Genomic DNA, 21,240 nt, shown 5'->3' with positions numbered 1-21,240 from the left:
TTAGAGGCTACGGAGTCACTTATTAAGGCAGTTTATACATTGTATCAGCAGAGAGGCCTTCTCCTTCCAGTTCGGACTCTGTTGCTGAAGTTTTTCAGTAAAATCTATCAAAAAGAAGAACTGAGGTCTTACAGAGTCAGGTAAAGTTTCCTTTGTTATTTTGCCTTTCTTTTTCTCACCAAGTTATTTTGTAGTCTTTTTAAATAATAGACTAGATGGGGTGATTAAATCTTTGGAGAAATTCACTCTTTATATCCTATTTGGTTGCATTTAAGAAAAGAGAAGAAATTTAATTTTATAAAGAAGCATACGTAATAGTGCCAGTAATCTTTATATGCATAACTGAGCAGATAAAAGTCTCTTTGAGCATATATTTCCACTTGTCCACTTAACAGCTAAAGGGCAGTTGGAACAACCTGTAGCAGCCTCAGCCTTTTCTTTTGCCTCCCATAAAAATTATGGACGTTTAACAGCTGGTCCTTAGTGACACATTTGAGACATACGGTATAAGAATGAGGGCAGTAGAAGAGGAGGTGTGAAATGGGTGAAGGGGATTAAGAGGTACAAACTTAGTTATAAAGTAAATAAGCCACGGGGATGTAATATATAGCATAAGGAATAATAATAATACTGTAATAACTTTGTATGGGGACAAATGGCGACTTATCATGGTGATCATTTGTAATGTATGCATATGTCAAATTATTATGTAGTATATACCTGAAACTAACATATAATACTGTATGTTAAAAATATTTCAGTAGATTTTTTAAAAATGAGGGCAGTAAAAGATGAGAAGGTTTCTGGCTTAGTTTGGTGCTACCAGATGAAATAGACAACACAAAGAATAGAACTAAGGAATCAGGTTTTTGATTTGGTGGGTTTGAGGTTTATTTGGGATAGTCGGGAAGAGATGTTTGGGTGGAACATAGAGATTTGGGATACGTAGGTGGTGGTTAGAACGTATTTGAGTCTTTACTGTAAGTCAGGTGCTTTTCTTAATCTCAATACTCATACTTTGAAGTGTAGGTACTATTGGCTTCTGTCTTAACAGAAGGAAATGGATTCTTAGGTTAAATAATCTGGTGAGTGTCACGCAACTAAGGGCAGTGGAACTGAGACTTAAGTTCAGGTCTGTCTGACTACAAAGGTCATGCTTAAGTCACTAAGGGGGACAGCAAAAGTGATTGCTGTTACCTGAGTAAGGAGACATTAGAACATTAGCAAGTATATAAAAGAACTGAAATATGAAATAACACAAGTTTGAAGTCATTTAATGTGGCGGCACCCTACACTGAATGCATCAATGACTTAATATAGTGTAATAATTAACGCTAATTAGTATAAATAGTTCACGAAGAGTTAAGTAGTGTCTGTGTCCTTTAAGATAAAAATACAGGTTACATACTGCCTGCCGCAAATCACATGAACTTTTAATATAGTGGGTAAAACTTTAGAAACTGCTATAGCTAAATAAATGATGCCGGCCATCTTGTAGGCTCTCACATGTTTAAATAAGTAAATGTGGTGTTATTGGTAGATGATTTGTCACTTTGTGTGGTGTTTTAAGTTAAAAATATTCTTTGTTTAAATTTATTTCCCTTGTCTTTGAAAATTATGCTTTATTTTGTTCTTCCTTGGCCTTAGGTATCGTAGTAAAGTGTTATCCCGTTGGTTGGCTGGTTTACCATTGCAACTTGCTCATCTTGGCTCCCGAAACCCTGAGCTCTCAACACAGCTTATTGACATTATTCATACCGCTGCAGCACGAGCAAATAAAGAATTACTAAAAAGTTTACAAGTTAGTGCTCTCCGAATCTATGGTAAGAGTTTTGTTTAACTATGTAAGTAATAATTGGTCTACCCCAATTTAGGAAAGACGTTTCAAAGGGGAGCTCTTTAGGTTTGCTTTTCCTTTAAATTAATTATACCATGGGAAAATTAACAAAACATCAAACAGTAAATTCATTTTCACTAGTATTATCTATTAGAATAGTTCTAGAAATTAATGGTTATAGATGCTTCTTGCATTCTTTTTTTTTAATTTATGTATTTTTGTCTGCTTTGGGTCTATGTTGCTGTGTGTGGGCTTTCTCTAGTTGCAGCGAGCGGGGGTTACTCTTCGTTGTGGTGCGCAGGCTTCTCATTGTGGTGGCTTCTCGTTGCGGAGCATGGGCTGTAGGCACGCAGGCTTTAGTAGTTGTGGCACTTGGGTTCAGTAGTTGTGGCTCATGGGCTCTAGAGCGCAGGCTCAGTAGTTGTGGCGCACAGGCTTAGTTGCTCTGCAGCATGTGGGATTTTCCCAGACCAGGGATTGAACCCGTGTCCCCTGCATTGGCAGGTGGATTCTTAACCACTGTGCCACCAGGGAAGCCCGCTTCTTGCATTCTTTTTTTTTTTTTTTTTTTTTTTTTTTTGTGGTACGCGGGCCTCTCACTGTTGTGGCCTCCCCTGTTGCGGAGCACAGGCTCCGGAAGCGCAGGCTCAGCGGCCATGGCTCACGGGCCCAGCCGCTCCGCGGCATGTGGGATCTTCCCAGACCGGGGCACGAACCCGTTTCCCCTGCATCGGCAGGCGGACTCTCAACCACTGCGCCACCAGGGAAGCCCCCGCTTCTTGCATTCTTAAATTGTCTTTTAAGCCACATGTTATTCACAAATTCAAAACTGATCAGGTATTTTTATAAAATTCCTTTGAAGCTTTGGTGGCAAATTTTACTTACTTAACCATAATGGGTATCTTGTATGACTTTCATCTATTAATAACTTTTTTATTCATCACTGAAACTTTCATTTTTTAAGCAAAAATATCAATAAAGCATACTAGGATATATACACGTATATAATTTATATTTATTATTGGGACGTAATTCATATACCATAAAATTTGCCATTTTACAATGTACAATTCTTTGATTTTTTAACATAGTCCCACGATTGTGCAATAGTGTTCATTATCTAATTCCAGAATATTTTTATCACCCTAAAAAGAAACTGTACCATTAGTAAGTCCCTCCCTACTTTATCCTTCCCCACCTCCTGGCAACCACTAATCTTCTTTTCTGTCTCTGTGTATTTGCCTATTCTGGACATTTTTTATAGATGGAATTATACAATATGGGTCTTTTGAGTCTGGCTTCTTTCACTTAATATACTATTTTTAGGATTCATCTATGTTGTAGCATATATCAGTACTTTATTTCTTTTTAATGTTGAGTAGTATTCCATTGTGTGGATATACCACTTATATTTATCCATTCATTAGGTGATAGACATTGGTTTGTTTCCACCTTTTGTGGTTAATATTTTAAAATCTGTATTTTTCGGTATTGCTCATATGTGGGGTGGTGTGTGTGTGTGTGTACACAGATAGGTCTTTGACTTTAAGTCGATATTATAATTGTCACCGTTTGGCAAAAGTGCTTGTTTTTTACCGTTCGCTTTGTGTCCAATCCCGTTAACCCCATCATAGTTTTTATTTCAAATAACACATTTGAGTGTTATGAAATTAATAGAGTGTTAAACATATCTTTAAATAATGATTGTATTCAGTGTTTTATTCTAGACAGTACCTTAAGCCATAATACATGCTTTGTGAAAAAAACTTTTCTCCATGTAATTGATGTATTAGAATTCAACATAACAGTGAAAATAATCACTTAATCTGCTTTATTAACTCTGGTTTGTATATCTTTTTTAGTTTAACTTATTTTCTTACCCCACTAGATCCACAAGAAGGCACTGTGGTGGTTCTCCCAGCAGAGTCTCAACAGCTTTTGGTCCAGCTTGTATATTTTCTACCCAGTCTGCCTGCTGATTTGCTTTCTCGGTTAAGTCGTTGCTGTATTATGGGAAGACTCAGTTCAAGTTTGGCTGCCATGCTTATCAGGATACTGCACATGAGGTAGCATGCTCAAGTGAGCTGTATTTTAAGCGTATAATCTTCCCCCCACCCTCTGTCCTTTTACTGGCAATTCATGAACTATAGAGGCTTTTAAAAATACTGCTCCTTCCTTCATTTGCTCTTAATGCAACAGTTAAAACTGTGGATACTGTTATTAGATAGAGGAAGTTCACTAGAGTAAGACTGTTTCACATTATTTGTTTAGTGACTTGTGTAGGTGGATTGGAATAAGGGTTAAAATTATCAAAAGTATGCAGTAAGGGTTCAGTGGCAGGTGAGAGTACTGTGCTTAAAACCTTTGGTGTTACAAAATGGCAGTACAGATCCTTTCTGGAAGGGAGCTCAGAATTTAATGTAGCTGACGAAATAAATAAGTTTGTATACTCAGACAAGGAATCACTTGAAATATCTTTGTGTGTGTGTGTGGCAAAATATACATAACATAAAACTTACCATTTTAACCAGTTTTAGGTATACAGTTAAAACTGTTCAGTGGCATTAAGTACATTCATATTGTTGTGCAACCAGCACCACTATTCATCTCCAGAACTTTTCATCATCCCAAACTGAAACTCTGTACTAATCATTTCCCCTTCCCCCAGCCCCCGTTTACCACTATTTTATCTTCATGATTTTGATTATTCTAGGTAACCTCATATAAATTGAATCATACAATATTTTCCTTTTGTGTTTTGCTTATTTCACTCAGTGTAACTTTTCAGGGTTCATCCATATTGTAGCATGTTTCACGGTTTCCTTTTTTTAAGTCTGAATATTCGATATTCCATTGTATTCCATTATACCACATTTTGTTTATTCATCTGTTGATGGACTCTTCGTTGTTTCTACCCTTTGGCTATGGTGAACAATGCTGCTGTGAACACTGGTGTACAGATACCTGTTTGAATCCTTTTAATTCTTTTGGCTATATACCCAGAAGTGGAATTGCCAGATCATATGGTAATCTGTTTAATTTTTCAAGGAACTGCCATACTGTTTTCCACAGTGACTGTACCATTTTACTCTGAAAGGTTTTATAACTAATAGTGTTTCGTATTGCGAGTGTTTAAAATATTCTTAAAAATTTCATGTCTGTATCAGTTATGGTACTTTAGTATTCAGCAATATTTGTTACTGATTGTGGCCTATGGACAGGGTCTGATACGGTTTTAGGCAGAACTGAAAATTTAAAGACTAGCTTCCTTGTGGCTTCTTGTACAGATCCCCTATCCCAGTTCAATAGGAGTAGCTCACATTATTAGTAGATTTTCTTTAGCTTTGTTTGCCAGTCTCTTCATACCAGTATAGGACGTACGTTTGAATGTTGTCACCCAGAGTGTGCTTCGTAACTGATGATAACATTTCCTTTTAGCAAAAGAGAGCTGTTTGCAATGTGTTGTTTGTATGTGAAAATTAAAGGTTTATTTCTGTGTTCATGTGCATTAAAGAAGGACTTGGTCTTAATTTGAAGTACTCTAAACATTTATTAGTTTCCCATGTTTTCCTTTCTTAGAAATTAAAAAACAAAACAAAACAAAAAAACCAAAGCCCTGCTTTTTGTCTAGTGCAGCACTTAATGCTAGGCCTTTAAAGAAATATTATTTATTTTCTTATAACTTAAGTGGTTTCAAGTTAATAAAACTTCCAATGGAGGGCACTGTTCCTTTGATATAACTACTGGAGGTTCTGTTTTAACATTCATTTAAAAGCACCTTTTTAACACTTCTTGAAATTGATTCTCTTTGGAAGCTATATTTAATATCTTTATCAGTTATGATTGACTTATGCTTAATAACTTTTGTCAAGGATTTTTTCAAAAGTTTTTTTTACTTTTTTCTTTTTGTGGATTTGTGGTGAGTATTGAGAAAATCTGTTAATTTACAAATAATGGTCATAGGGGTTTATAATTATTAAGAGCAGAATGTCATTGTAGTTAAAAGTCCACTGAGTTAAATTTTGCTTTTTAGTATTTGCACAGTCTGTTACTAGACTTCTCTTTCTGTAGATGTATTGTTCCTATTCAAATTAATCTCTCTTAAAAAATAAAACAAAATTGGGACTTTTCAACTTTCTCAGGCCAGTGGCATTATTATTGTATCACTTTTCCTAGATTTAGAATTTAAGAATATTTCCTTAGAGATAACCTGGGTTATTTCATATGTTTAGTTTTCTCTTCAAAATATCCCTTTCTGTCCCTGATCATGACTATAACCAGCTTTTTCATTATCTCCCACCTGTACTATTACAGCAAGTAGTCTTGCTTCTTAGTCCCATCTATTTTGTGCACTGTTGCCAGATTAATTTTCCTGAAATGTTCCTTTAATCATTTCTGATTTTCATCCGTTACATTAATTGGACTGTGAGATCTAGTTCACTTCAGGTACTGTAGTTCTGATATTCTGCTGTCTCTATCTGAGAGACTTGAAGAGCAGGTTACCAGCAAAGAATATCAGTGTGTTCCATGTGTGAAAAACTCATCAGCTAAAATACCGTTGGTGTTCATTTTATCTTTTAAAAAGTGTACTTAGAATTCCTGCTCCTACCTTTTTTACCATCTACTTAGAGCTTTTTTGAGTTTGATTTTTCCCCCCATCTGTGTTGTTCTACTGGCCTTTACTCATTCCTTATCCTCTCTGCTCCTAGTTTATTTACAGCTGGGTTGGGGAACATAAGACGTAAATGTGGAAAGGTAATGTACACTGTGAGATAAAAATATCAGAGAAGGGAGAAGTTCTTGGACTAAGAAATTTGGCTGTGTGTGTGTGTGCGTGTGCATGCATGCATGCATGTGGTACGTGGGCCTCTCACTGTTGTGGCCTCTCCCATTGTGGAGCACAGGCTCTGGACGCGCAGGCGGCCATGGCTCACGGGCCCAGCCACTCCGTGGCATGTGGGATCTTCCCAGATCGGGGCACGAACCCGTGTCCCCTGCATCGGCAGGTGGACTCTCAACCACTGCGCCACCAGGGAAGCCCCTGGCTTGGTTTTTAAGTAGAGTGAATATGTGACCTGGACTGCCAGGAACGGTTCTGGTTTACTTCTTTTGTCCCAGCACGTTTAGTAATAGCATCCCCTTTTACTCTCAGAAGTGTTCTGGCTTGCACAGTATATATATTCATCATCATTTTAAGGACAGTGTGATGTATTGCTTGTCTTTTGTCCAAACTAGACTCTTAAATGGATTTCCTACCCACTTTAGCCACTGGATGGCACAGTTTTCACTGGGTTCAAGAGGATATTAGTTTGTTTTCTAATCATCATTTTGTACTCCTTTCCATTGAGCATCTCTGATGTATTATAGACCCCTAGCTTGTGATATTGCCTCCATAGTCCTTTGCTTATTGTGGGAATGATAATCAGAAGAGTGTTTCCATTATTTTGAACTCCCCAACTTTTAAGAATGTTAATAATAAATACAATTATTTCATAGGTAAAAAAATTTTAGTGCTTCTAGTTGAATTAGAAATTCCTAATTTTGTGTGACATTTATTCAGATTTCTGTGATAAAAATTTGTAGTCTCAGCTTGTTGGATCTGATCATTCTCAGCTTTTTTTTTTTTTTTTTTTTGGCTATATCCATGGTTGACATTTGCTCTCTTCCTTCTTAGACTTACCTTGAAGAGAGTTTTTAAAGGAGTCACTAGAAACTGATCTTATAGCAGGAACCAGATAATCCTCATTTAATGAGAAGCTGCTGTACATTCAGCTATTCCCTGGAGTCCCCTACCAGTACTTCAGCCACAATATTGTGAAGTAGACCTAGTTACAACTTTGAAAAGAATAGGAACACATAGTTATCTTAGAGTGGCTTTAAATTGAAGTATTCTTTGCCTAATTAATACACTGTTGCTTAGGTAGGAAGCAGGAACTTGTTTAAACTTAACTCATTTATGTAAGCAAGGTAAGGCTTTATAAAAATCAAGCAGTAAATACATAGCAGCTGAACGTACTACTGAAAAGCAAAACTTTATCTTGGCTCCTTGAGTCTGATTTTCAAGTGGTGTGGAAAATTTTTTAAGTTTGTAAGATATTTGTGGACCAGTGACGCTTTTCAGTGAAACTTTACATAAATATAAATAAGTTAGAAGTTACATTTTCCATATTGTGGTACTTGAACCCTTATATATAAAGTTAACACATACTGTGGATTTTGTTTAAGCTATTAAATTAGACTTGTTTTCAATAAAGAAAAATGGTTATATATACTGTGCTTTATTCTTGAGTCTTCAAGTGGTCACTTCTCGTAATAGTTCTCCCATTGTTTATTATAGATCATCATTTTCTGGATGGAAGTCTTCAGTTAAAGACTGGTTGATGAGTGATGTGGACTATTTCAGCTTCTTATTTTCAACACTTACAGGTAACCACATTGATCTGCCAAGTTAAGGAAAGGAAAAAAGCCTAGTATGAAGATTCTCCTGAGATTTACTCTCATACCTGTTTGGCTCTAAGTTTTGAACCCCATTGCATACTTCAAAAAGTTGATGCACAGAATATCCATTTTAAACATGTTTGAAATGTTTAACATGATAGGAAGAATATCAGATTTCAATTAGCCATTTTTTGCATTCCATTGACCTCAAAGCAAAATTAGTAAAATGAGTCTAGAAATGTTATAAGTTTGATTTCTAAGTATTATTACTATTGTTTTAAATGATGTACTGTCTCAGTATTTTTGTTTTGTACTTGGGTGATGAAAATGAGAATCTTTGAAATTTTCTGGAGACTTGAAATTTGGAGACTTAATTAATATGTTAAGTCAGAATCCAAAAAAACCTTGACAGGTTCTGATAAGGAGCTGAATCTAGCAAGATAAATATTATATAAAAGATAAAAGTAGACTCCTACACGTTTATTTGATCGTTTTGGATGTGCACATTTGAGTTGGAGGTGAAGGCTTTATGTTTTAATAGTAGTACTAGTCAAAAGGTTTAGTGGTTTTAGGAAACTCATTAGGAATCAGTAGTGGGGTGTGGCTTCCAAACTAGATGATGACTCTCTAGGGCGTGTTCACGGAAATATAGTGATCTGAAACCATCAAAGCAGGTAGCTAGGGTCAGACCACATTGCAAGTATTCTGATCATTCCAAGAGCTATCTTTCAGGAGGGACTTTGGCAAGTTGTCTGTATAGGTCAGGCCAAGTGTAATAGAGGTGGTAAGAGAATCAGAAATTTTATTATGTAAGGTATGGTTGAAGGAACTGCATTATCGAAAAAAAAGACTTAGGAGGGATGGAGTAGTTTTAAAACATTCGAAGGGCTATTATGTAAGAGAATAATAGAGTTTGGTATATGTATGAATGAGTATATTATTTTGCTTGTTCAATAGCTTTATTAAACCTACCATTAATTAGAACGATTATGCCTTTCACAGTTATTTAAGTAAAGGTGGTAATGCCCCCAATATTAGGGGTAAAACCTGTTTCTTGCTGTATTACAGGTTGAGTCAGGTTACATCCTTTGTGAACATAATTATATGAATTTTACTACATTACATTGCTAACATTTCATTTTTAAAAATACTACACATGAAATACAGAAATTCAGAGGATACGGGTAACTTAAAGAAGAATTTAACTTGAAGATACGTGTCATCTGTTTTTAAAAAATTAATAAAGAATGTCACGGGCTTCCCTGGTGGTGCAGCGGTTGAGAGTCCACCTGCTGATGCAGGGGACACGGGTTCGTGCCCCCGTCCGGGAAGATCCTACATGCCACGGAGTGGCTGGGCCCTTGAGCCATGGCCGCTGAGCCTGTGCTCTGCAATGGGAGAGGCCACAACAGTGAGAGGCCCACGTACCGCAAAAAAAAAAAAAAAAAAAAAAAAAAGAATGTCACTTGCCTTGTGCTTTATTTATTTATTGGCTTTCTTTATACCCAAATTAGGATTTTCAAAAGAGGAGCTGACTTGGCTTCAGAGCCTTCGAGGAGTTCCTCATGTCATCCAGACGCAGCTTTCCCCTGTGCTGCTTTACCTTACTGACTTGGATCAATTTTTACACCATTGGGACGTAACAGAGGTAATTGTTCATTTTAAAAGAAACTCATAATTATTGGAATTCAGTTAATCAACCACCAACAGTTGCTGTATGTTAGGGTTGCCTTGTGTAAGATGCTTTCAGAGATTCAGAGTAGTATAAAACACAATCCATGTTCTGAAAGTGCTTGTGATCCTTGGATAGGAGATGTATGTTTCTAAAAGAGTATTTTCATTATAAGTTATGCCAATACAATAGAATAAATTAGCAGTTTGAACTATAGAGACAAATTTATTTTATTTTGTCTAGCATAGGGAAGAAAGGATGGATCCATCTATGGAAAAGAGGAAAGGCTTCATTGAAAAGGAGGAATTTGACTTAGGTATTGAAGGATGAATAAGAGTTAGGGTAGGATTTGGTATCCTGAAGGTGGGTTTTTCTAATCAGAAAAGATTATTTGGAACTTCCTTTGGTTTTAAGAATTAGTATGTAGTTTATCAGAGTAAAATTTTAAACCCTAATTTCTCCTTGAATTTTTAAGTTCAACTTACAAATCTTATTTTTTAGATAAATATAGTAAATTTAAGCAATCATTTTAAAGGGAGACTTTGATTATATTTTATTCCTTTTACAAACTATTTAAAACTTTAAAACTGTTTAAATAACTTAATATATTCACTATTAGTCAAGTACAGTTTTTTGACAAACCTTCACAAATGTTACAGTAAATCTTAAATATCTAATAAATTTATATAAGTATGATAAATCTTAATATCTTTAAGTTTCGGTACTGTTTGTAGTGAAATTCAAATTAAAACCACAAGTCTAAATTAATTATTGATATGTTTTAAATTGGAATTACAGGGCTGATCTTTTACCCTAATAGTCAAAATTGTCTTCTGTGTTACAAATATGTAAACTAAATATGTAAAAACATCCTAACTGTTAATACTAAGGATTTGAGTCTCTAAAAACATGTATCTATTAGTTAATTTCTGTTGTTTATTTCTTCAGTTTCTTTCCTTGCATTGGAAAGGTACTTGCCCGGTAGGAATGCCATTGTGTCATCCCAAATAATTTTGGTTTGAACCTTGCAAGTTCTGAGGTTATGTTCTCTGCTGGCCAGTTTTTTTTTAATGATTCAGAAGGTTTCTGGTTAGGACACTGACTATTCTTTTCTTGTAACTCCTAATTGCTAGGCCATAATCCTTTTTTATTTTTAAAACCGCTTTGTCAGTGTTCTCAACAAGGTAGTCTCTAGAACCTACATCTGTTTTGTTGCTATACCAATTGATTTTATTACAATCAACTGATCTATTTACTACTTCTTTCATTCTGTTCCTGAATACTCTTCATGTTCTTCCTGTCCCTTAGGGCTATACCTTTTGTAGATGTTTAACACATTTCTCTCATGGTTTTGTTTGACTCTGATCACAATACTTAAGTCATGCCAATGACACTTTGTTCTTTTTATTACCCTGGTGCCTATATATATGAACATATATAGGCTCTCAAAAAATAGTGGATTTAAAAAAGTGAAAAATAATGAATTGGGTAACCAACCTAATTATTTAATATCTGAAATTTTATATTAATCCATAGTAAGTGAAGAGAGCTAAGAAAGACTGAGATTGAGGCCTTGAATATTAGATTGGGAAGTTTAGGTTTGCCAACAGTAGTATTGGTAGTTGTTTTGTAGGACAGACTGTTTCTAATGTTTTTAAACTGTATCGTGCTGTATTGGAAAAACCATTGTATGGGGATAAGTGGGCCCCAGATTCCCGGCATAGATTTGTTAGTGTCTAGTTTGGTAACTTGGACAACTCCATTAATCTTTCTCTGACAATTACATTATCTGTGTAAAGCCAAGACACAGTTGTCATGAAAATGTGATCAGTTGTATTTCTGAGTGTACATTTGGCAAGAACATGTATTAAACTTCAAGGTTGCTGTCTTTGAAATGTTAAGACATATATTAGGAAAAATCTGAAAGTTTTGGGTTTAGTTTTTGAAGTTCTTAAGTGAAGATTTCAGTTTTATTTTGGATAAAATTTGTCATATTTAAGTTGGCCTCTTCATGTGAAATTATTTGAAATATATAGTTTTTGACAGCCTTAGTATAAAAATTTATTTTTCTAATTTTTTGTTTTTGGAGTAGGTATTATCACAAAGTACAATTTAGAAGAATAGAAGGATAATAGTAAAAAGTGTTCCTCCATTCCCTATCTCCCAGCCATCCGTTTTCCCTCCCTAGTTTCTAAATGTAGTCTTTTTTAAAAAAAATTTTTATTGGAGTATAGTTGCTTTACAGTGTTGTGTTAGTTTCTGTTGTACAGTAAAGTGAATCAGTTATACGTATACATATAACCCCTCTTTTAGATTTCCTTCCCATTTAGGTCACCACAGAGCATTGAGTAGAGTTCCCTGTGTTATACAGTAGGTTCTCATTAGTTATCTAGTTTATAAACAGTAGTGTATATATGTCAATCCCAATCTCCCAGTTCATCACACCCTCCCTCCCCACCTTGATATCCCTAAGTTTGTTCTCTACATCTGTGTCTCTGTTTCTGCTTTGCCAATAAGTTCATCTGTACCATTTTTCTAGATTCCACATAAAGCAATATTATATATTTGTTTTTCTGACTTAGTTCACTCTGTATGACAGTCTCTAGGTCTATCCATGTCTCTGTAAATTTCATTCCTTTTTATGGTTAAGTAATATTCCATTGTATACATGTACCACATCTTCTTTATCTATTCCTCTGTTGATGGACATTTAGGTTGCTTCTGTGTCTTGGCTATTTTAAATAGTGCTGCAGTGAACATTGGGGTGCGTGTATCTTTTTGAATTATGGCTTTCTCCAGCTATGTGCCCAGGAGTGGTATTGCTGGGTCATATGGTAGTTTTGTTTTTAGTTTTTTGAGGAACCCCCATATTGTTCTCCATAGTGGCTGTACCAATTTACATTCCCACCAACAGTGTGTAAGGGTTTCCTTCACATCCTCTCCAGCATTTATCGTTTCTAGGTTTTTTGATGATGGCCATTCTGACTGGTGTTAGGTGATACCTCATCTAAATGTATTCTTTTAGGTAACTTCTGTGTCATCACAAATGATTACATGTATTCTTTTAGTTTTCTCCTTTTTTAGAAAAAACATACTCTGTACACTGATTTGGATCTTGCAGTTTTCAGTTAGTATATATATATATATATTTTTTAAATTTCTTAATATTTAATTAATTTATTTATTTACTTATTTTTGGCTGCATCGGGTCTTTGTTGCTGTGCGTGGGCTTTCTCTAGTTGTGGCGAGCGGGGGCTACTCTTTGCTGCGGTGCACAGGCTTCTCACTGCAGTGGCTTCTCTTGTTGCGGAGCACGGGCTCTAGGCACATGGGCTTCAGTAGTTGTGGCAGGCGGGCTCAGTAGTGGCTCATGGGCTCTAGAGCGCAGTCTCAGTAGTTGTGGCGCATGGGCTTAGTTGCTCCGTGGCATGTGGGATCTTCCTGCACTAGGGCTCGAACCCCTGTCCCCTGCATTGGCAGGCGGATTCTTAACCACCATGCCACCAGGGAAGTTCCACACTTAGTATATTTGCGATCATTTCTTCTGAAAGAATTGTATGACCTTGCTGTTAGTGATGGAAATAGTAATTAACAGGGAAAGATCACAAAGGGAAAAGGAATCTCTAGACAGAGATACTGTTTCCAAATGGAGATATCTATTCCAGAGCCAATGAAAGGTTTTAAGGTTAATTTTATTTGTGATTTATAAAATTTTGAATGGTTTTATAAGTTATTTTTTAACTAAGTTCTGAAGGATAATAATAAAACATTAGTTTAAGAAATAGAATATTTTTCATTATTTTTGAAACCCCTATGTGCTTTTCCCCTCTCCCTTTAGAGTAACACTGTCTTAAATTTTATCATACTCTTGCTCCTTTATAGTTTTACCATATTAGCATGTAACTCCAAACCATATTGTTTAGACTTACATGTTATTGAACTTTTTAAAAGTGAAATATTTTTTAGTAATTTCCTTTTTTTTCATTCAGTATACTAAGATACCCATGTTAATGTGTAAGGAGTTGTTCATTCTTTTTCATTGCTGTGTAGCATTCCATTGTAATCAGATATCGATTGATTGTTTTTCATAGTTTCAGTATTTTTTTCATAGTTTCAGTATTTTTATCATTCCATTTTTATCTCTTTTGTCACGTTAGCTTTGCCTCTTATGTTTTTAACCATTTGCTCTTCAAGTTAATACAACCTACCTTCTATACTGTACCGCTTCATGCCATAATGTAGTGTGTAATGATGTGTGAGGTTTTTCTTATTTTTGTTTCTCTGTATGTAATGTGTTTTTTTCTCTACATGCTTTTTTTTTACAAGTTTTAAAGATTTTTCCTTTTATCACATTTTTTCCAGCAGTTTGATTATATTAATACCTTTTTTTTCAGTGCTTTGAAATGTCAAATGAGTAATTTTGTTCTCTTTTATTTTTAAACTATTTGCAGAGACAACACAAAATTATATAATGTTACATTTATTTTAACCTACACTTCTTCCTTCATAAGGTTACTTGTCTAAACATTTCACTAACATTGTGCAATTTTAAACTGAGAAAAAGAACAAAGTTACAAGTGTGACAATTTATCAGGAATAGATTAAGTGACAGCTGTAACTAGAATCAGAATTAGATTATTTTAATAATTCCAGGAAGAGTATAATTTACAAAATACATTTGAATGATGTTAGGAAGATAGCAGGAGGAATTATTTGCTTAGTCAAATATTTTTTTTCACTTAGTAATATTTATTTAAGGTTCCTCCATGTGTTTTCATGACTTCATAGCTCATTTCCTTTTAGCACTGAATTATATTCCATTGTCTGGTTATATCAGTTTATCCATTTACCTACTGAAGGACATCTTGATTACTTTCAAATTTTGGCAGTTGTGAATAAAGCTGCTATAAATATCTGTGTGTAGGTTTTTGTGTAGACATAAGGTTTCAAGAGTGTATTTAATATTGTAAAAAACCACCAAACATATTTCCAAAGTGCTGTACCATTTTGTATTTTCACCAAGCAGTAAATGAGAGTTTCTGTTGCCCCACATCCTTGCTAGTATTTGGTATTGTCAGTGTTCCAGATTTTGGTCATTCTAATAGGTGTGTAGTGGTATCTCATAATTGTTTTAATTTGCATTCCCCTGATAACATATGATGTGGAATGTTTTTTCATATGCTTATTTGCCATGTGTCTTCTTTGGTGAGGTGTTTGTTATGGTCTTTGGCTGATTTTAAAATTAGGTTATTTTCTTATTGTTGGATTTTAAGAGTTCTTTGAATATTTTGGATTTTTTCCTAATCTGTGGTTTATCCTTTCAGACTGTTGACATTGTCTTTCACAAAACAAAAGTTTAAAATTTTAATAACATCCAACTTATCAGTTATTTCATTCATGCATTGTGCCTTTAGTGTTGTATCTAAAAAGTCATCATACTCAGGGTCATCTACATTTTTCCTCCTTTGTTATCTTCTAAGAGTTTTATAGTTTTGTGTTTTACATTTAGGTCTGTTGGGATCCATTTTGAGTTAATTTTTGTGAAGGGTTGAAGGTCTGTGTCTAGATTCATTTTTTTTTTCATATGGATGTCCAGTTATTACAGTACCATTTGTTGAAAAGACAATCTTTGCTCCATTGTCAGAGATCAGTTGACTGTGTGGGTCTCTTTCTGTTCCATGTATTTATTTATCCTTTTGCCAGTAGCACACTGTTTTGATTACTGTAGCTTTATAGTAATTTTTGAAATTGGTTAGTGTCAGTCCTTCAAATTGTTCTTCTCCTTCAATATATATTGGCTATTCTGGGTCTTTTGCCTCTTTGTATAAACTTTAGAATCAGTTCATGGATCTCCACAAGATGACTTGGTAAGATTTTGGTTGGATTTATGTTGAATGTATAGATCATGTTGGGAAGAACTGACATCTTGACAATATTGAGTCTTCCTATCCATGAACTTGGAATATCCTCCATTTATTTAGTTCTTTGATTTTGTTCATCAGAGTTTTTTAGTTTTCTTCATATAGACCATATATATTTTTTATTAGATTTATACCTAAATATTTCATTTTTGGGGGTGCTAATGTAAATCATATTATGTTTTTAATTTCAAATTCCGTTTGTTCATTGCTGATATTTAGGGAAGCGGTTTGACTTTTATATATTCATGCTGTATCCTGCAACCTTGCTATAATTGCTTATTAGTTCCAGGATTTTTTTCTGTTGATTGTTTCAGATTTTCTACAAAGATGACCATGTGATCTGTGAACAAAGACCGCCCAATGAATTTTAAATTTTAGATAATGGGTTTTTTTAATTTTAACATATTTATTGAAGTATAATTGCTTTACAATGGTGTGTTAGTTTCTGCTTTATAACAAAGTGAATCAGTTATACATATACATATATCCCCATATCTCTTCGCTCTTGCATCGCCCTCCCTCCCACCCTCCCTATCCCACCCCTCTAGGTGGTCACAAAGCACCTAGCTGATCTCCCTGTGCTATGCGGCTGCTTCCCACCAGCTATCTATTTTATGTTTGGTAGTGTATATATGTCCATGCTACTCTCTCATTTTGTCCCAACTTACCCTTCCCCCTCTCCATATACTCAAGTCCATTCTCTAGTAGGTCTGTGTCTGATAATGGTTTTTTTTTTTTTTTTTTTTTTTTTTTTTTTTGCGGTATGTGGGCCTCTCACTGCTGTGGCCTCTCCCATTGTGGAGCTCAGGCTCCGGACGCGCAGGCTCAGCAGCCATGGCTCACGGGCCTAGTTGCTCCGCGGCATGTGGGATCTTCCCGGATCAGGGCATGAACCCGTGTCCCCTGCATCGGCAGGCGGACTCTCAACCACTGTGCCACCAGGGAAGCCCTGATAATGGGTTTTTTTTTTTTTTTTTTTTTTTTTTTCTTTTTGCGGTATGCGGGCCTCTCACTGTTGTGGCCTCTCCCGTTGCGGAGCACAGGCTCCGGATGCGCAGGCCCAGCGGCCATGGCTCACGGGCCCAGCCGCTCCGCGGCATATGGGATCCTCCCAGACCAGGGCACGAACCCGTATCCCCTGCATCGGCAGGCGGACTCTTAACCACTGCGCCACCAGGGAGGCCCTGATAATGGGTTTTTTAATCTCAACTTTTTTGGTTCATCTTCTGTTTCTCTTACATTCATTTTTCTTTAACTACTTAAATATATTTGTAATAGTTGTTTTAAAGTTCTTGCCTGCTAATTCCGTCATCTCTTTTGATTGCTTGGTTATGGTTTGATTCCCCTGGTTATGTGGCACATTTTCATGTTTTTACCATGTCTGGTAGTTTTTGAGTATATATTGGACAATGGAAATTTTATATGGTGGATTTTGTTTTGTTTTTTTTTTTTGCGGTATGCGGGCCTCTCACTGTTGTGGCCTCTCCCGTTGCGGAGCACAGGCTCCGGAAGCGCAAGCTCAGCGGCCATGGCTCACACGCCCAGCCGCTCCGCAGCATGTGGGATCTTCCCGGACCGGGGCACGAACCCGTGTCCCCTGCATCGGCAGGCGGACTCTCAACCACTGCGCCACGAGGGAAGCCCAATTTTGTTGTTTTTTAAAGAGTGTTTTGCTTTGTTCTGGCAGGTAGTCAAGTTACTTGAGTTATCACCTTTATCCTTTAGTGTCTTGTTTTTAAATTTTGTTGGGGTGGTTTATCAGAGCAAGTAACCTTTACTAAGGCAAGGATCAGCAAACTACAGCCTGTAGGCCAAATCTTGGTGGCCCTATTTTTGTGCCATCCTTGAGCTAAGAGCAGGGTTTACTCAAAAAAAAAAAAATATTTATTTATTTATTTATTTATTTATTTATTTATTTATTTATGCATGCCGGGTCTTAGTTGTGGCATGCAGGATCTTTTTTAGTTGTGGCAGGCGAACTCTTAGTTGTGGCATGCATGCAGGATCTACTTCCCTGACCAGGGATTGAACCCAGGCCTCTTGCATTTGGAGTGTGGAGTCTTACCCACTGGACCACCAGGGAAGTCCCTGTTTACATTTTTTTGACAGTTGTTAAAACAGAAAAAAAAACAAGAATATGTGGCAGAATCTGTATGTGACCTGCAAAGCCTAAAATATTTATTTACTCTTTGGCCTTTTATAGAAAAAGTTTGCTAACTCCTGCCCTAGTGCTAATTTAGCCCTACTATTAATAGGTTCTCTTTCTGAGTTATCATCTGAATGACCTGGTTGTTCTATGGAGCACTCCATGCTGGCTGGTTAGAACTCAAACATTTCTCTTCCCTGTTTGAGCTTTGGGAATTCTTTTGCTCACAACTCTGCTGCTTCTTTGGCCATGTGGAATTTCATCACCTTGTGCATGTACAGCTTTTATTCATCAACATATCTGAGGAGACTGGAGCTGTCTCTCAGGCAAAGAGGATAAGAATTTGGCTTTGTCAAATGGCTTCTCTTGGAGGACAGAGAATCCATTCAACCTTTTGACCATCTTGCTGAGCTGAATTGAGAAAATAGGAGACTCAAGAGGCCTCTGAGGGGCCTGATCCCCTCCAGCATTTCCCAAATTCTTAAGCTGCAAAAGCAGAGGGGCCTAAAAGCTAAGCCAGTAACCTCTGTGACTCATGGTCCTAAGGAAACAATGATTAGTTTAAGTTGCTGGCCTGGAAGTGGGTTGGGTCTTCAGTGTACACATAAGCTCTCATTGCAGACTCTTTTTTTTCTTTTTATTTATTTATTTGTTTTTGGCTGCATTGGGTCTTTGTTGCTGTGTGTGGGCTTCCTCTAGTTGTAGCGAGCGGGGGCTACTCTTTGTTGTAGTGCACGAGCTTCTCATTGCGGTGGCTTCTCTTGTTGTGGAGCACGGGCTCTAGGCACTCGGGCTTCAGTAGTTGTGGCTCTAGACAGTAGACTAAGTAGTCGTGGCACACGGGCTTAGTTGCTCTGCGGCATATGGGATCGTCCCGGACCAGGGATTGAACCCTTGTCCCCTGCATTGGCAGGCGGATTCTTAACCAGTGTGCCACCAGGGGAGCCCCTCATTGCAGGCTCTTAAAGGCTGTACCTTAGTAATGGGGACACACACATACATAACATGAATATAGATTAAAGGAGAACTTCACGAAACAATTGCTGAGGACCTCTGAAAACATTGAAAACCATAAAACATTACTGAGAGATATTAAAGATGACCTAAATACATGCAGGGATATATAATGTTCATGGATTGGGAGACTCCAATATTGTACAAATAATAGCTCTCTCTAAATTAATGTATAGTACAGATTCAGTGTAATCCAGATCAAAATCAGAGCAAATGTTTTTGTGGAAATTGAAAAGGTGATCCTAAAATTTATATTGAAATACAGAGGAACAAGAATAACAAGAAAGTGTTGAATAAAAATAAAGCCAGAGGGCTTGTACTATCAAATATCTATTATAAAGCCATGGTAATTAAGCAGTTAGGATAATAGGAAAAAGCAAGTGGGGCACAAAAGGACTCTGAACACAAACATGCTTCCAATACTAGGGAACTCTTGGGTGGTCTTTAGAGGCAGCTTGGTTGAAGTGAGTTTGTTCCCCCCACAAAGCATGTACGTAAAGAAATACTGGGGTAAGGAAAGAGCCCCAGAATAATGGCAGGTTGTCTATCTCTTTCTTACCATTTTTATTATTCATTGATAATAGTTGAGACATGGCCAACAGGGGAAAGGTAAAATGTAATCTGCCAAAGGTAAATTTGACACTTTCTTAGAACAATTGAGCCCTGTTTTGTAGTGTGAGTATATGGAAATTTTCATTCTGTAAATATATTCTGTGATGTAATTTTATTGGGAAGTGAAAGAATCTCTAAATCTGAATTTTAGTATTTTAATAATTATAATTTCTTTCTTTTACTTGCTCTTTTCAACATTTTAATATAGCAATAAAATGATTTTATAAAAAGTGTTAGGTGCATGACATTTCTGTTTATTTCCTGATAAAATTAGGTAGAAAATACTTCAGTGTAGAAATTAAATGTACAGAACCTTCTCAAGAAAAATGAAGTTTTATATTTTTAAAAAACCCTTAATTTCCACATTATACTAAATTAGCATGCCTGTTCTGGAATTATGCAATGTGAGGTCAGGGTTCTGAAGTATGCAAGTTTTTGTTAACACTGTAATTGCAGAAGTGAGGATTGCCTGTATTTGTGTATGTTTATGTGTGTGTATACATCTATGTGTTTATATTTTTACTTACTTTTACTTTGAAACATTTTCAAACTTAGAGAAAAATTATAACTACAGGACAAAGAACTTCTGTTTTCTTAGACTATTTGACAGAATGCCTGTACCTCATACTTCAGCATACAGGCATACTTTGTTTTAAAGCACTTTGCAGATACTCTGTTTTTTACAAACTGAAGATTTGTGGCAACCCTGCATCGAGGATGTCGGTGTTCATTTTTCCAACAGCATTTGTACACTTAGTGTCTCTGTGTCACATTTTGGTAATTTTTGCAATATTTCAAACTTTTTCATTGTTACTATATTTCTTATGGTGATCTGTGATCAGTGATCTTTGACATTACTATTGTAATTGTTTTGGGGCATCACGAACCATGCCCACATGAGACGGTGAACTTAATAAATGTGTGTGTTCTGACTGTTCCACCAACCAGCCGTCCCTCATCTCTCTCCCTGTTCCCTGAAACACAATACTGCCATTAGGCCAATTAATAACCCTACAGTGGCCTATAGGTGTGTTCGAGTGAAAGGAAGAGTTGCACAACTCTTACTTTAAATCAAAAGCTAGAAATGATTATAAGCTTAGTGAGGAAGGCATGTTTAAAGCCAAGACAGGCTGAAAACTAGACCTCTCTGCCAGTTAGCCAAGTTGTGAATGCAAAAGAAAAGTTCCTGAAATTAAAAGTGCTATTTCAGTGAACACAGGAATGATAAGAAAGTGAAACAGCCTTATTGATGACATGGAGAAAGTTTGAGTGGTCTGGATAGAATATCAGACCACCTACAACATTCCCTTAAGCCAAATCTAGAGCAAAGCCCTAACTCTCTTTGATTCTATGAAGGCTGAGAGAGGTGAGGAAGCTGCAGAAGAAAAGTTTGAAGGTAGCTGAGGTTGGTTCATGAGGTTTAAGGAAAAGAGCTGTCTGCATAACATTAAAAGTGTAAGATGAAGCAGCTGATGGAGAAGTTGCAGCAAATTATCCAGAAGATCTAGCTAAGATATTATTGAAGGTGGCTACACTAAACAGAGGTTTTCAGTGTAGACAAAACAGCTTTATATTGGAAGGAGTTGCCATCTAGGACTTT

The 21,240-nt window shown here is 36.3% G+C and overlaps 1 protein-coding gene across 2 annotated transcripts in view; it reads left to right on the top strand.

Moving 5' to 3' along the window:
• TEX10 (testis expressed 10) overlaps window positions 1-21,240 on the top strand; it is a 57,549-nt gene that overhangs the window by 23,399 nt on the left and 12,910 nt on the right. For both annotated transcript variants that reach the window (XM_060101079.1, XM_060101078.1), the window contains 5 exons: window positions 5-140; window positions 1,648-1,823; window positions 3,726-3,903; window positions 8,175-8,263; window positions 9,790-9,923. In XM_060101079.1, coding sequence (XP_059957062.1) covers window positions 5-140; window positions 1,648-1,823; window positions 3,726-3,903; window positions 8,175-8,263; window positions 9,790-9,923 — 713 coding nt within the window. The remainder of the gene's footprint in view (window positions 1-4; window positions 141-1,647; window positions 1,824-3,725; window positions 3,904-8,174; window positions 8,264-9,789; window positions 9,924-21,240) is intronic.

The sequence above is a fragment of the Mesoplodon densirostris genome, chromosome 6 (genome assembly GCF_025265405.1).
Source record: "Mesoplodon densirostris isolate mMesDen1 chromosome 6, mMesDen1 primary haplotype, whole genome shotgun sequence".
Classification (NCBI taxonomy): Eukaryota; Metazoa; Chordata; class Mammalia; order Artiodactyla; family Ziphiidae; genus Mesoplodon; species Mesoplodon densirostris.
The sequence above is the reverse complement of the archived record's forward strand: the minus strand, read 5'-3'. Positions and strand labels throughout refer to the sequence as shown.